Consider the following 15576-nt stretch of genomic DNA (forward strand, 5'->3'; position numbering starts at 1 on the left):
TTCTTCGACCTCGAGCCTGTTGACTAAGCGACTTACCCATTCTGACCTTTTGTTTGCAGTGCGCTACTTGAATCTTTTGTAGCCATTTTTTTCAGGTACAGAGTTTGTATTCGTCAAATATTTATGCGAATACTCTTTCCATTTGGAGGAGGAGAAGCAGGATGACGAGGAATCTCGAGCTGCTTTGGTTTGAACTCATCTTGATCAAATGACTCGAATGAGCGATTATGAGAGTATTTATGCTTCATCGAACGAGTTGTCAGCCTACTCCATTAACACGTGATCCGAGTAATACTGTCTCATGAGTTTGACATTCTGCTGTGCACAGGTGGCTTTGTGTGCTCCATTATGATTCATGCATATGGTGACTAATTTTGGATGATCAATAGATAGATAGCCGAAATCAGTGATGTCGGTAAAGTTAAAACGTTCGAGCCACTTCTTATTTAAATCACCAATGACGAAAATGTTGATGGCGTCCTTGAGTGCGTCTCGAAGAATATTTCCTATTTCAGTATACTCGTGATCACCGGAGTCCCAGCTCAATCCGTGATGATAAAGTTCAAGCCATAAGTTCTCACGCTTATACTTCTGCGTTAATTTGCACCAAGGAAATGGTTCCTTGAACAAGAGTACAATAGGCTCAGTGTTTCCCTCGAGAGGTAGTATAGCCAGCTTCTTCAAGGCGAAGTCTTTTCCTGGTTTCTTAAAGCCCTGCATGTCCACTGCGTATTCCATCTTATATGAGTATCTTGATGTCACCGCTGACAGGGTTATACTGAACTATACGATCATGCAAGCTCAAGCAATAATCTGAGCTCCTTTGAATTCAGAAAGAATGGCTTTGCGAGCGTTATTGGTTGGTATCATAGACTTGGCAGCAGCTTTTACGATATTATTCAATCGTAAGCTTTTCTTAGTTCTTCTTTTCTTCGCACCCATTCCGAGTTTTGTCTTTAACTTCATGGTTTTTGAAACAGCAAAAGCAGCTATTTTCTCACCGATACTAGCGTCTTTCGAAAAAGCTCTTTTCGTAGCTTTGTCAGCTAAAATTTTATCATCAATGGTTCTCGCCTCGTCGTTATCACGATTCTGTGAATATGCGATATCGTGCTCTTTGCAGGCTACGTCAAGTTGATTAATTTCTGGATCTCCTCGTGCTAAACGTTTCGCTAGCTTAGTACCTGGACCGCAGTATTGATATCCTGGCAAGTGAAGTTCCACCGGAAGCTTGTTAATAATTTTGTTTACGAACCCACGACCACGTCGTTGTCGTCTGTGTACGATCATTCCCCTTTGAAGGTTTATGATTAACTGATGGCGAGAGTATATAAGCACCCTATTTATAGCTGAGCGACTAGTCGATGTCGAGCATCTGAACAGTTCAAAGCATGAATATTAAAGAACAGCCTATCAAGCTCCCAGTACCGAACTTTGATTCCGTCGTTGAGCAGATAAAAAAGTTAAACGGCATGGTGTTCTATTGCCTGATAGCATAAGGGCGGTGTTTTGCGGGCCGTCGAATTGTGGTAAAACTAATAGCTTGCTTGCGCTTATAACTAATCCCAACGGTGTTAGATTTGAAAATGTATACGTATACTCCAAGTCGCTTAATCAACCAAAGTATACATTTTTAAATTAAAACAATTGTTGGAGCCTCTTAATGGTATAAAGTATTTTCCTTTCACTGAACACGAAGAAGTTATAGCACCAGATAGCGCATTTCCTAATTCAATAATAATATTTGACGATATAGCTTGTGAAAAGCAGAATAACGCCTGAGCATTCTTTTGTATGGGTGGCATAAAAAGGTTGACTGCTTCTATCTTTACTGAATTGAAGCACACAGAGATGAAATGGATCGGCAAGTTTTAGAACTACAAGCAGATGTAAAAGTTATACAAGACGCTCTCAAAGAGATAGCCGAAGCTAATGCTATATCTGCCTTTAAAGCGACAACATTAGAAAAAACTGCTGATAATAGAGCATGAAAACCTTGTAGAAGAACTTCACAAGCCTGCTCGACGTAACTATCCTCGTCGCAAGTTTGCCATACGAGGATTGGATGAAACTTGGCAGGCCGATTTGGTAGAAATGCTACCTTATTCCAAGGAGAATAAAGGCTGCAATTACTTGATCACTGTAATAGATATATTTTCAAAGTATGCTTGGGCAGTCCCCGTGAAGAAAAAAACTGGAAAAGAAGTTGCTGCTGCGATGCAGTCAGTGCTGAGTCAAGGTCGAGTACCGAAAAACTTACAAACAGACAGAGGCAAAGAATTTTACAATTATGGTTTTAAAAATCTCATGCAAAAATATAAGATCGACTTGTACTCGACGTATAGCAAAATGAAAGCTTCCATTTGCGAACGATTCAACCGCAATCTGAAATCCGCAATGTGGAAAAAATTCAGCTTACGCGGCAATTACAAATGGTTGGACATTTTACCTGGAACTTAGCAACTTATAATGGAAGCGAACATTGAACTATTGGTATGAAGCCTAAAGATGTATTGCGTACTAACGAAGCGGATGTATTGAAACGTTTCACTGACAAAGTTAAACCTGTGAAGAAGTCAAAGTTCAAAGTCGGTGACAAAGTACGAGTGAGCAACGCGAAACAAGTATTTGAAAAAGGATATACTCCAAACTGGTCAACTGAGATTTTCACGATCACCAAAGTAGCTGCCACTAAACCAACGACGTATCATCTAAAGGACTATCAATATCAGCCAATCTCTGGATGCTTTTATGAGCAAGAAATGTTGAAAGCTAAATATCCGGATATATATCTAGTGGAAATAGTCTTGAAAAAAAAGGAAATAAAATATTTGTAAAATGGCTCGATTTTGACAGCACTCATAATAGCTGGATCAATAAAACCGATAACGTATGATTATATATATGTATTAATAATTAATGGATTTTTTAATCAAAAAGAATGAATTTTAATTGAATGAAAAATAATTATTTATTAATATTTACACCTGCGGCGCGCTTAAATACAGACTTATTATAAACTTATTATATACAAATGCCAACATACATATGCGCACGCGCACACTTTGTTTTACCAAAGTCTTACATACTAACTTATAACTACTTGAAATGAGCTCACACTTAGCAATATGACTGTAGATTTCAGTTCATAATAGTTCAACCTAGTTTAAGCTAGTTTAAGCAAGCTCTAACTTGTTCGTGCGAGCTCAAGACTAGTTCAAACACTTTTTAACACTATTTGCCAACGAACTCAACGACGAAGCCTCCACATCAGCGATTGGCTGTTCTATTCCGCTCACGGTAAGTGCTGCGGTAGGCTGCTCGTCCTCGACGATGCTGTAGTGATCCCAGGGTAGCGTATCCGTTTTACCTTTCTGGAGGAAACGCTTATCGTCTAGAGCACTCAAAGCTATCTTTACTTCCTTTTCGGTAAAGAGCTTGTGTTGCCTAGTGCAAATATTTCGCTGCTCTCGAGTTAGTATAGCGTTTTCTTGCAGGCAAGTCATATAATCGTCGAACTCGATGGTTGCCTTGACCACCGAGCTCTTGCCACCCTTCGCTTTCTTGATAGGCTTCTGATTCTGGACTAGCATTGCATACATTTTGCTTCTAAGTCTAACAAATTCTAGCAAAATGTCCCCGTTGCATTCATCCTTCATCAGACCCACGACCTTTTTGTTCACGCGAGGCATGTCAAACTGATTATTCACTAGATAGTCCGAAGTATCAAACTCATGTATGTCTGTACGCCTCATTTCGTATACATTGAGATTCAACAATTCGCAAACCAAGCTGTCAGTATCGGTGTACAGAAGCTTGCACTTGTCACCAGCACGTTCGAACATGTAGTCATAATGAAACCGATACATCAGAGTCTTGGACAAGTCCAAAACGCTTAGTCCAATATATATCGGCTTTTTAATGCAAACTTCAGCACGGAACATCTGCACTGCCACAAGATCTTCGTCGAAGATGGTGGAATTATGGAAAGTTGGCTTCGCTATGAGAGCTTCGGCATCGTATCTTCCTTCCCACTTTGTCATCAACTTGACCTCGACGTGTTTCCTCTCATTTTTCATAACTTTTCATAAACAGCGTTGTTAAATAGTTTAAAAAGCATTTTTTCAAACAAATTTTTAGCGTTCTTCCGCATGTCGCTCTTTAGGTCAATATACGGCTTCAACCATTTACTCTGCTCGAACTCCAGAGCACGATGAATTTTCTTCAGACGAAGCCCGTGTGCAAGAGCTTGTTTCAATGCTCTGTAACGAATCACATAGTTCTTCTTGTCATAAAGTGTCGTCATCAGTTTCTTTTGCTTTAAACCTGGTGGACACATGTGTTCGGCACAGAAGGGCATGTCTCGATGAGCTCCATGAAGCGTTATCGGATACTCGAGATCCACTTCGATGATATATCCCTTTGGGTCGTCGTCAGGAACGTTGAAGAAATTAGGCGTCTGGAGATCAGCTACCCACTTAAATTTTCCGTAGGGTAACGCCTTGGTCATTGCCGAGCCGTACAAGTTATTAGCGTCATAATATACAAGGTACTTCTCATCAGAATTAGCATCGTAACCTTCGTTCATGTATGGATTATTGGCTTTCGCGTATCGGTTACAACACTGGCTGATTCCTCCGCGGATTCCACGCTCGACAAGCAGGAGCATGTCGATGTCCGTCAAGAGATCCAAACGTACCTAGAAATATTTGAATAATAATAAGTATTTTGCACATTTTCATAGTCTTAAGATTATCTTAGTTATATATATTCACCTGTGTATATTTGAGCATAGCGTCCGATGACAGATCTTGCGTTGTGTAATAATGAGCTGGATCTAGCCCATATGCCTGCAGACAATTACTTCTAAAATTCTCGAAGACTTCAGCTAAGAGTATGACGTCAGTCATGAGATATAAATCGGAGTATTGTCCTAAAGTATGTATGTTAAGTTCCTGCCAAACTCGTTTAGCGTGCTCGTAATCTTCATCGGAGATGTGAGCATCGTATAAGTTTCTGAAGAAATCTTCTTACGTCGGAAGATTTACTTCGTCTAGTTTGGCGAGAGAGAAAACATAGTCATATGGAAAGACTCCTTTCCTTTTTAGCAATGTAATCTGCTCAGGAGTGAAGCCATCTTCCTGAGACACTCGTTCTAACATGTCCAGTTCCGTCAAATATGAAGATAACTTGTCTAAGGACAATGGCATGAAGCGGAAGGACTCTATCAATCTATTTAATAAATAGATGGGCATCGTATCCTTTGAGATTATGAAACACCACAGGAATGGTCCTGGAATCCTGATAGTTCAGGTTGCATGAATTATGCGCGGGACCTCGGTATCTGTAATATAAGAATATATTTAGTTATGCATATACCGAGAGAGAGAGAGAGAGAGAGAGAGAGAGAGAGTTCACCGTTTTGCACCCCCTCGATATCGTACAACTTATGTCTCTACCATTTTTTTGATTCTGGCATTGCCAGAGGAATTACACAGGTGGATCTTGTTGAACTGGCTGCATGACCTTGAGATGACCGTCGCTATCCAAAGCAAAAATACCATTCTGAACGTAAAATTTCCCGCTCTTTCTATTCCCGCAATAAAAAGATAGGGTTCCCATTTAAAAAATCATAGTTGATTTTGAAATAACCTCAAAAATCGAACTCAAAGTCAAATCTAAGGTCACCATCAGACTTCTCCCTCGATATTCTACAACTTTTGTTTATACCATTTTTTCGATTAGGGCTGTCTCTAAGTGTCCCGAGTTATCACTAGTGCCCGTTTAAATTGGGTGAGCCTCTATATTATTGCGAGCCGTGCGAGTGCACACCTCTAGCTGATGTGAATTTTCAATATTTTAACGTTTTTATCAATTATCCCTATTGATAAATCTCGAATAAGATCTCTACTATTAGGTATACTGCTCTATTAGGTTTACTTCTAAAATACATGCATTGAAGCATTTTCAGCAATATTTTGATTTTAAAATATTAGACATGAAAATTTCAGGTGAGAAATTCATAGTGATTCCGCAGTCAATAAAGTGTCATTCTATTATTTACAACTGAATTTTATCTATTTATAAAATTTAAAAAATCAACTTTTTGCATGTGTATCGAACGTGATTTTGCGATACGGGGCGGAAAATGTGCTTGAACGCACGCGAAGCGTGTGTAATAGTGCATTTTACGCACACTATATCGAAATATATTTTAAATACTGACCAATTTAATAATTTAGATAAGTAATTAATAAAATGATAATAAAATTAATTGATCTTTATGTAAGGATATCTACATAATATCAATTTGATGTTTCTAATATGTTTTTCAACTTTGCCCTCCTAAAAATGACCAATCAGACCCGATTAATGATGTACGTGCGATTATAATCCATTGAAACCGATTAATGAACCATAGCATACTAGACCGCAACATTTATACAATTACAGACGATTTAGACGGATTAAAAGAAATAACAATCGGATTTAATACGTTTTCGTGAATTGGTATTTCCGAATATAATCCGATTAACACTATTATAACCTATTTTAACCGATTAAAACATCGTCAAAAATTTTGCCCAATCGGTGCAAATTGGTTATAATTGTGTCAATTGATTTAAATTCGAAAATCCCGGATCACAAAAACGTATTCAAACCGATTAGTTTTTTTTTATCGGATCAAATTGGTTATTTTTAGAAGGGCTGACTTTAAAAAATTATGATTGAGTGTATGATTTATGTTCTAATGTTTTGCAAGTGATCAAGGCGAGTTTGAGAAGCAGATGAAGCCGCGGCGCCCGTGACACTATTTACTTCTATATTGGTGTTCGGATTTTTCATGATACAGAAAAAAATGCTTATCGTTACTATTCGTGAGTTTTTTTGGCTTACCAGTATGTTGTCAGAGCTAAACTATGATTTCCAACAAAAATATTTGTAAAAAAGCCGTTTCGTTTCATAATAAACGAGTTAAAATATCACGAATGCTCAAAACAGTATCTCTACTTTTTTCTCCAGTGTGTTAGGACCGTCAAGTTGGCTTTCTAGCCCAAAAGTGGTAGGACCGTGAAGTTGGCCGCACAAGCTATTATTATGTGTAATACAGTTGTGTAATATAGTTGGGTATCGCTTTTCCACAGATTTCTATATAAGCTGTGCAGAGTAAATGTGTTTACATTGTCTGCTTTAATTTAAGGTTATGATTTTGAACAGCTGCTGCACTGTCGTTGCACAAACTTTCTGAGTGTTCGGGGTCACTGATATCGGGGCCCAGGAAGTGGATTTCGTGCATACATACAAATATCATTTTGCGGTAGCCGGTCACGCTTGGTGTCTAGGTACCAAGGGTCTTCGATGATGAGGCTGTCGAAATATATTGCGCGCTGTAGATTTTTGTATCCACGTGTCAATATCGGCCATGAATGCGGTCTAGGGTGATCTATAACGAAGTCAGGCAGTGTACACCGCGGTACTGCTTGGTACAAAAATGTTCAAATTAGTTATGTTTACTGTCCAGGTACTTGTGGTCAACAATGACGCGATTGAGGTAGTGCGCTCCGTAGCTTTCATTGTCAATAAGTGTAAAAACTAATTTTAGACACCAAAAGCTATGGAGCGTATCACCAAGACTGTTATCGGCGACCACATGCACCTGGGGCCTGATTCTCTAACTATGTGGTGCTTACATAGTTCACATAGTTCACACTGTTCACACAAGGTTCCACACAGTCCACATAAGCGAAATAAAATTCAAAAACACCTTAAAAGTGCTGAAAAGACACTCTGTGTCGGTTGGATTTATTTAATAGATTAAGTCTAATCAACTAATCACTGAATGTTTAGATTTTAGTTTCATTAACACGTCGACACGATACACACACTTCGAAAATTCCAGAGCGCTAAGTAAACACGTCTTGACTGCTCGGAGGTCGACTCCCAAATCCCATTTGTTTAAATTAACATAAATTAAATGATTTGTTTTACTAAACAATTATGAAAAATAGATTTGTTGCAAATCCAAATAAATTCACCACAAAAAAATTGAAAAAAAAACAAATTGACTCCAAGTTGCACACCTGCGTTGTCCACGACTCGGATGAGTTGTTGCCCTATTTGTTGATCGCCTGATGATTTGCTTCGTAGTGGGCCTGATGAACCTTGTCCTCGACCACGACCTCTGTAGTTTCCACCTCTGTAGTTGCCTTGTTGGTGACCTCGTTGACCTTGGTTGTAACGAGCACCTCGACCTTGGTTGCTCTGCTGTTGTGGTCTTGTACATTCATTTTTATAATGTCCAACTTTTCCACAGTTGAAAAATTCACCTTTCCTTTGTGACGCAAAGGTACTGACATTGCTTTTATTGTTTAACTGTGGTTGAGTAATATTTTTCTCCTTGATCTTGGACTTTACATAGTCAACTGTCATTTGATCTTCTGGGATAACATCTATACAATCTCCAATATATATGTAGCTTGGTGGTAAAGCTCTGAGCAAATATTTCAATTTTTCGAATTCTTCTAATTTTCCACCAGCTAATTTAAATTCGTTTGTTACTTTTTCGAAGTCTACGAAAAATTCTTCCACTGTATTGTAATTATTTTATTTAATTTCTTCAATTTTGCCTCTGCATATTATTTGCAAGGCTGTAGACTGAGACAAGTACATCTTGTCGAATTTCGTTATCATTTCGAGAGCCGTTTTACATTCGCTAACATACTCCAATTGTTTGTCCAAGATAGTACTAATTATCATGATACGAGCTTTTAGATCAATCTTTTTCCAATCTGCTTTTTCTCTTTGTACGTATTCGGCATTTCACCAACTGCTGGCCCTTTACACTCTTTATATTTAAGTAAAATCATTAACTTTGCCCTAACCGAGGATTGAACCCTGGCCCTGAACTTCACAATCCATTATCTGACTGCCTGAGATATTTGTGTTGTAAGTCTTGAAATTCTATACTGTTTTCGCCTAAAAATATGTTAACTTTGTACAGTTTACACGTGTACTTTAAAATTGAAAAGATCTAAAATATTTTTGAAATTCAGATTAAGATTGATATTATTGAATTATTGAAATTAAAATTAAGATTGACATTTATAATCTAAATTTGATATTAACATTATATTATTTAGTATAGAAGTATCATTCTAATGTATAAGGATTGAAACACAAAATAAACTTATTTACTTAATAAATTAATTCTTTTTATTATGTTAATTAAATTATTTTCCTTATTTTATCAAATAGCAGCAGATAGTCTATACACGTAAATAATACATTACTAAGATTTATATATGATCTTCAAGTCATCATTAATAAGGACAAATAAAAATGGCTCAGGGACTAAGATAATAAATTGTGAAGTTGGGGACCGGAGTTCAATTTTCGATTAGGGCAAATTTTTTTTTGTCGTCAATTTATTTGGATTAGCATCAATAAATATATTTTTTATAATTGTCTAGTAAAAACAAAATAATTTATTTTAATTTGAACAAATACTTTAATTTTATGAGCGATTTCTGACGTTTTTTTAAATCACGCCAAATATTTACGTGATTCATCACGTAAGAATTCAAGTGATCTATCATGTGATTGATCGTATGACATATGAGATAGATAACGTGCTTTTTCTCGCCAGGGGTACCACTTACGCCACTTATATCGCAATGTACTATTTTGAAAATCAATAAACTTGAGTCGCAGAATCGCCACGATCATATATAAAACTTATTTTAAAATGGACTTTTGTCACAAGTCGGGCGTTAAATTTGGAAATCAGATTTATGATCGAATTTCTTAGTTGTATCCTAGTTCCAGGGGAGCGTTTTAGCAACTCTTGATATTTTACATAAAAAAGGACTATTTAAACGTATAAAATAAACAGTCATATTAATTTTTGCGAAAAGTGTATTTATGTCATTTTGATTTTCAATCACAGATTATCATATACAGACACAACATATACCTTTATACTTGTGAATTCCATACGAATCTCAGCTATTTGATGGGCAATCAAATCCAATATCTAGAGCATGGAGTCTTTTCTAATCAAAAATATCTTTTGTGGTTGTAAGTATAATCATATCTATATAAGAGTAGTATTTTGACATTTAATGACGTATATAATCTATAAAAAATTTGCTTTTAAACAGAGGTCTATCCGACAACAAGATCGAGAAGCTAACCGAAGGTCACTTTATAGGTTTACACTCTTTGGAAACCCTTGTTATCGAAAACAATAAAATACATACGCTAGATCTACGGGATCTCAGAAATAGCGCGTCACTCAAAGTATTGTAAGAGCATAAAGGATCATACGAAATTTGTATAGCATATTTACTACATATTATTTAAGTTTTCTTTTTTTTGGAAAATTATTGTTTTTAGGGAACTTTCAAGAAATCTTCTGACTTTATCGAATCTCTCGATCCCTCATTTGCCAGTACTACGAGAGCTGTAAGATTTTACGCAAGCATTTTCGAAAAATTTTTACGTAGGAATTCTAGTTATTCCAGTAGTAGAATAAATAAATTAATATATATTTAACCATCTCCAAATCACTCAAATAAATAGAAATGTATAATCAAAGGTAAGAGAGTTAGCCCAGGCAGTCTGTGCTGACTCGTTTACCTTTGATTAGACATATCTATTTTCTTTATATAATTATTGTTTATACAAATCATTGACATGTGCAGGAATCTGAATGAAAATCAGTTGGAATTGATCACGGCTGATTTTTTTGCTGGTTTGCCGGCGCTAGAAGAATTGTAAGACAAATCATATATTTATAGAGTAAATAAAGTGTCTACCATAATAGTTATAACAATTTTTTTTGTTTCAGAAATTTAGAATATAATCTGATTCAGAAAATTTCTCCTTTTGCCTTTCAAAATTTACACAGGTTGACAGTACTGTAAGTGACAATCAGCTTTTTTCTCATCATCTTGATAATATAAAAATATAAGAATGTGCGAGATCGGACGCTGAACATACTGTACACAAAAATACCAACACAAACTTATTTTTTTACACAGAAAAATTCTACATAGATATTTTCTACACAGAAAAATTCTACACAGATATTTCCTTAACAGAACAATTCCATACAGATAGTTCCTACACAGAAAAATTTTACACAGACATTTTCTACACAAGAATTAGTTTTACTCCACTGCGATACTCTACACCAGTTTCTAAGCATCGTTCTGTAATAATAATTATAACAATAACTTGTATGCTTGTGTAGAGTTTTGCAGTAAAGTTGATTCTTGTGCTAAAGATATTTGTGTAGAATTTCTCCGTGTAGAAAAATACGTTTGTGTACGGTATTTTTATGTACAGTATATAAGGTGTTAAAAATGGTCTACAGACGAGATATGTCTCGGTAAATTTTAGAGAGACAAGACCTCGACTCTATAACGAATTTTTTACCCAGAGCGAGATTTTTACCGAGATCTTGACCGGAAACGAGATTTCTCGATAATGATCGAAATTTCAATAAAGGTTTATTAAAGAAAATTAAGAGAAAAATACTGCTGTGGCACTTCTTATGGCAGTTTCAGTGAAAATCATTCAGTGAGAGCATTTTAAAAGTTAGGAAGAATTTGTTACTCCTTCTCAAGGACCTTTTTTTTCTTGTTCTCAAATGAAAATTCAAATCGTACGTTTTGTTATATTTCGGGACGCTGCTGTAGATTTTTGTACGATACCGTATGTTCACGTAAGTTCGCGTACATTTTGTCTAAGGTTCTAACATTTTATATAGCATAATACAGAAACGTATACGAACGTACGCAGGCGTAGGTAAACGTGTGAAACTATAGTAAACTAAGAAAAATAATGATTGTTGCAGCCCCTAGGTGGTGTCTGGCTCTTTCTTCTCATAAGCGTTAAGTTTTTATACTGGTTATTATAAGACTGATTAGAATTTTGCGTTTTAAATATTTATTTTATTCATACACTCGTATATTTTTCCGTACATATGCGTACATTCGTGTACGTTTGCGTTCGCAACGAAGATGTTCGAATATTAACAAAATCGCACGTAAACGTACGAAAACGTACGCAAACGTACATGATTATACTAAAATTCAACAAAGTTCTACTGTTTAGTTGCCTTATCGTGCTATTGAATTTTTCCATTCGGGTCTCTAGGACATGTAGAATGCTGGAACAATGATAATGTTATGATCGATCTTCTTAAAATGTTTTCCGGGCTATCTAATCCATCTCATCTACACAAAAAAACTTACATAAAGCAGCCATTGTTCAACAGCATGTACTCAATGTATAATGATGCGAACGGAAAGTTTCTATGATCATAATATAAAAATTTGAGCAGCGATAGGAAATAGTGTAATTCGATACAAGTGCGAGTAGTATATGGGCTGGTATAGAGAGACTCGGCGTGGCTTAGAGTGACGTTAATAGTCCCCTGCCCGGTCGCACATGTGTATGTAAACAGAAGCTCTTGTTTATGTAAACAGTAGCTGATTAGGTCAATTAACATGATTTATGATCCCATAATTATGTCAACAGTTAGAGCTAATTGTTGTATAAACAATAGATAAGTTGGTCAATAAGCATGATTTACGACAGCTACTGTTATAAACAAGCGATAAGTGTGTTATCGTCATAATGGGTGACCTACTTTTATGTTTATATATAAATAACGATAAATAATTTTTTTACATAAGCTATATCGGTCACGCATCTACTTTATACGTGCATTGAGCCTCCTCTACGTTATACCAGCTTGGAGCCTTACCCCTTTTTTACTCAATACCTAGCCTTGAGCTCGAGCGCGTCTCTGATCCATCATTTTTTTGTACTGCTTTTCTGCTGCATCTTGCCTTCGGGCCCTCTTCTGTTGTAGATAGTTGCACGCTCCTTTTTGCAACCTTCACGTCGATACATAAATCGCCGAAGCAATTCTTTCTGCAATTTTTCTCTGTCATCTTTTCTACTGCAAACTTTCTACACGGCTCCTAACCTACAAATCTGCTTGGCTTGGCTTGGCTTGTTTCCTCACTTGCACGGCGTCTCTTTCTCTCCGCAATCAACATCGAGGCGACATCTGCTGCATCGTGGGAGAACTTTCAAAGCGACTTCAGACTGATCGAGGTCGGTACTTTCACGCTCTTTCCACTAACGCTCCATCTAGCCGCAAGAGTCACAACGCCTACTCTTTCACTTCGTCGATAACTTATCATCATCCTACAAATATCTGCTTTACCGACTGCTAGTAAGTTATCGACGCAAAATGAGTGCAAACGGCGAGAAGAGTGTGGAAGTGCCTTTCAGCCATGCAGCAGGTGTAAACAACCCATACAGCACAAAGACCCCAAAAAGTGTGAATTTTGTGGTCTGTACTACCAGGTCAAGTGCTAAAACACCATCAACATTAAGACTATCGAGGTGAACGACAGGCAGATTATAGCTTGTTCCTCGTGTGCAGACAACAGCAACGCCAAGGGTGCCAAACTGAGGACTAAATCCACCTCTGCCACAACATCAGCAACGGGAGTAACTGCAACAACAGCAGCCGGTGAATAAGAAGACGAGGTCAGCACCACAATCAGCCAACACATCGAGAAATCCCTCACCAACCCGCTCGGCCGGAGTAACAACACCTACGCTGTCCGTTGAGGCCGCTTTGAGGGACATTCGCGGAGCACTGGACGACATGCGGAATGCTCAAATGGAGGCCCTCAAGACCCAGAACATCGTGTCGGAGAGGATTTCTAAAATTGAGCAGCGTCTGGGCCCGCTGGAGAAGCGACTTAAGGCCCTCGATGAGCTGCCTGCACTCAAAACTCGCATAAACAATGCTGAGTCCACCATCACCGAGCTGCAGGAACAAACCCAAGATCTGTCATCGAGGAGCCCGACAATGCAGCAGGACAACGGCAGCACTGTGTCCAACACTGCGGAGATTTTCAGCGTACGCAGTAAATTGGCCGAGGTCAAGAGGCGCCAGGAGCAGACCTCGAACTGTGTGGTCGTTGTCACAGGTTTGCACTGTACCCGTGAAACCTCGCTGCACCTCCTCGCTTTCTCAGTTATGAACGCGCTTGGCCCCACGGTCCTTAGAAGAGACGTAGCATCCGTCAGGACCATGAGGAGGCTTGATGCTACAAACAGCTCCGCCAGGGGTGACGGCAGACTGCCACCACTAGCCGTTACCCTATCTTCAAGTGCTGCACGCTCGATTGTCATCGCCAAAGCCTGGAAACGCAAGCTACACACTAGCGAATTGGACGCTACCTTGCTGGAGGAGGCTAAAGCTCTGAGTCCTGACCATCAAGGACTCATAAACATCAACGAGCTGCTCCCCTCAGACGTCCATAAACTGCGTACAAGGGCTAGGCTGGAGGCCAAGAAGAGGCAGGGCTGCAGAACGTTCGTCAAAGAAGGAAGACTTTACATGCGCTGCAACGATGACAGCGAGTGTGCTACCATCATCAACACCAACGCCGAGCTGGAGACTTTTTTAGCCTGGTTTCCGCCCGCTGCCAACATCGTTCAACACTGAGGCTACAACACACACACACATCATTCCCCCACACTCATCATCAAGCTCATCTGCCACGTCTTCATCTGGTTCTAAGGTATCTCTGTCCGAAGGTATACAAGTCATTTTAATGCGAATTCGCTTATGGGTCACATTGAGATGATCAGGCTTTTCTTATCCACTCGCTCTCCATTACACGTAATAGCTGTTACTGAGACCTGGTTGAGCGACAAGGTAACGTCCATCCCTTCACTAGACGACTACCTACTGTACAGACGAGACAGAAACAGAAACGGAGGAGGTGTGGCCCTCTACATACACAAATCACTTACAGTTAGCGTTATTTCATCATCTGACGGTGAATGGTCTGGCAAGCCAGGCAAGCGTGAATATCTCTTCTGTGAGGTATCGGCAAAGGGAGTCTCTCCTATCTTCGTGAGGGTTGTGTATCGTCCACCTCATGCTTCATTCTTCCAAGGCTCTAACTTCATAGACCAACTAACAACCCACATGCACAAATATTCCATGAAGGTCATAAAGGGAGACTTCAACTCTGACCAACTTTCTTCATCTGAAGATGCCAAGTTCATCAAGGCCTTCATTGATGAAAACTCCCTTTCATCTGTTCCCTATGGTGCCACGCACCACAAACAGGGTTCTGATACGAGCAGGATCGCCTGCTATCATACTGGAAGACAAACTCACCTTTCATCAACGGACATGACCTTATCACGGCCACTCTCGACGTACAGATTCCACGATACGTACCTAACACATACATACTCTTATAGAGACTTTAAAGGAATCAGCGCCGAGAAGCTAAGGGACTTTCTTAGCGCATGTGACTGGTCATCCCTCACCTCTTCATCACTCGACGAATGCATATCCAGACTTAACGCTAACCTCACTAACGCCATCAATCATCTCGCCCCATTACGGACTGTGACACCAAGAAGACATCGTCACCCGGCTCACATGGTTCACCACGGCTCTTCGTGACCTTGTATCTGAGAGAGATAGACTTTACAGGCATTTCAGGAACTCCAGGCTCGATT

General features: G+C 38.6%; 1 protein-coding gene across 5 annotated transcripts in view; it reads left to right on the forward strand.

The window, feature by feature from the left end:
• LOC100115677 (relaxin receptor 1) overlaps positions 1 to 15576 on the forward strand; it is a 276876-nt gene that overhangs the window by 252540 nt on the left and 8760 nt on the right. For all 5 annotated transcript variants that reach the window (XM_032597905.1, XM_032597904.1, XM_031926775.2 and 2 more), the window contains 5 exons: positions 10006 to 10077; positions 10161 to 10304; positions 10396 to 10464; positions 10704 to 10775; positions 10850 to 10921. In XM_032597905.1, coding sequence (XP_032453796.1) covers positions 10006 to 10077; positions 10161 to 10304; positions 10396 to 10464; positions 10704 to 10775; positions 10850 to 10921 — 429 coding nt within the window. The remainder of the gene's footprint in view (positions 1 to 10005; positions 10078 to 10160; positions 10305 to 10395; positions 10465 to 10703; positions 10776 to 10849; positions 10922 to 15576) is intronic.

This window comes from Nasonia vitripennis, chromosome 3 (genome assembly GCF_009193385.2).
Source record: "Nasonia vitripennis strain AsymCx chromosome 3, Nvit_psr_1.1, whole genome shotgun sequence".
Classification (NCBI taxonomy): Eukaryota; Metazoa; Arthropoda; class Insecta; order Hymenoptera; family Pteromalidae; genus Nasonia; species Nasonia vitripennis.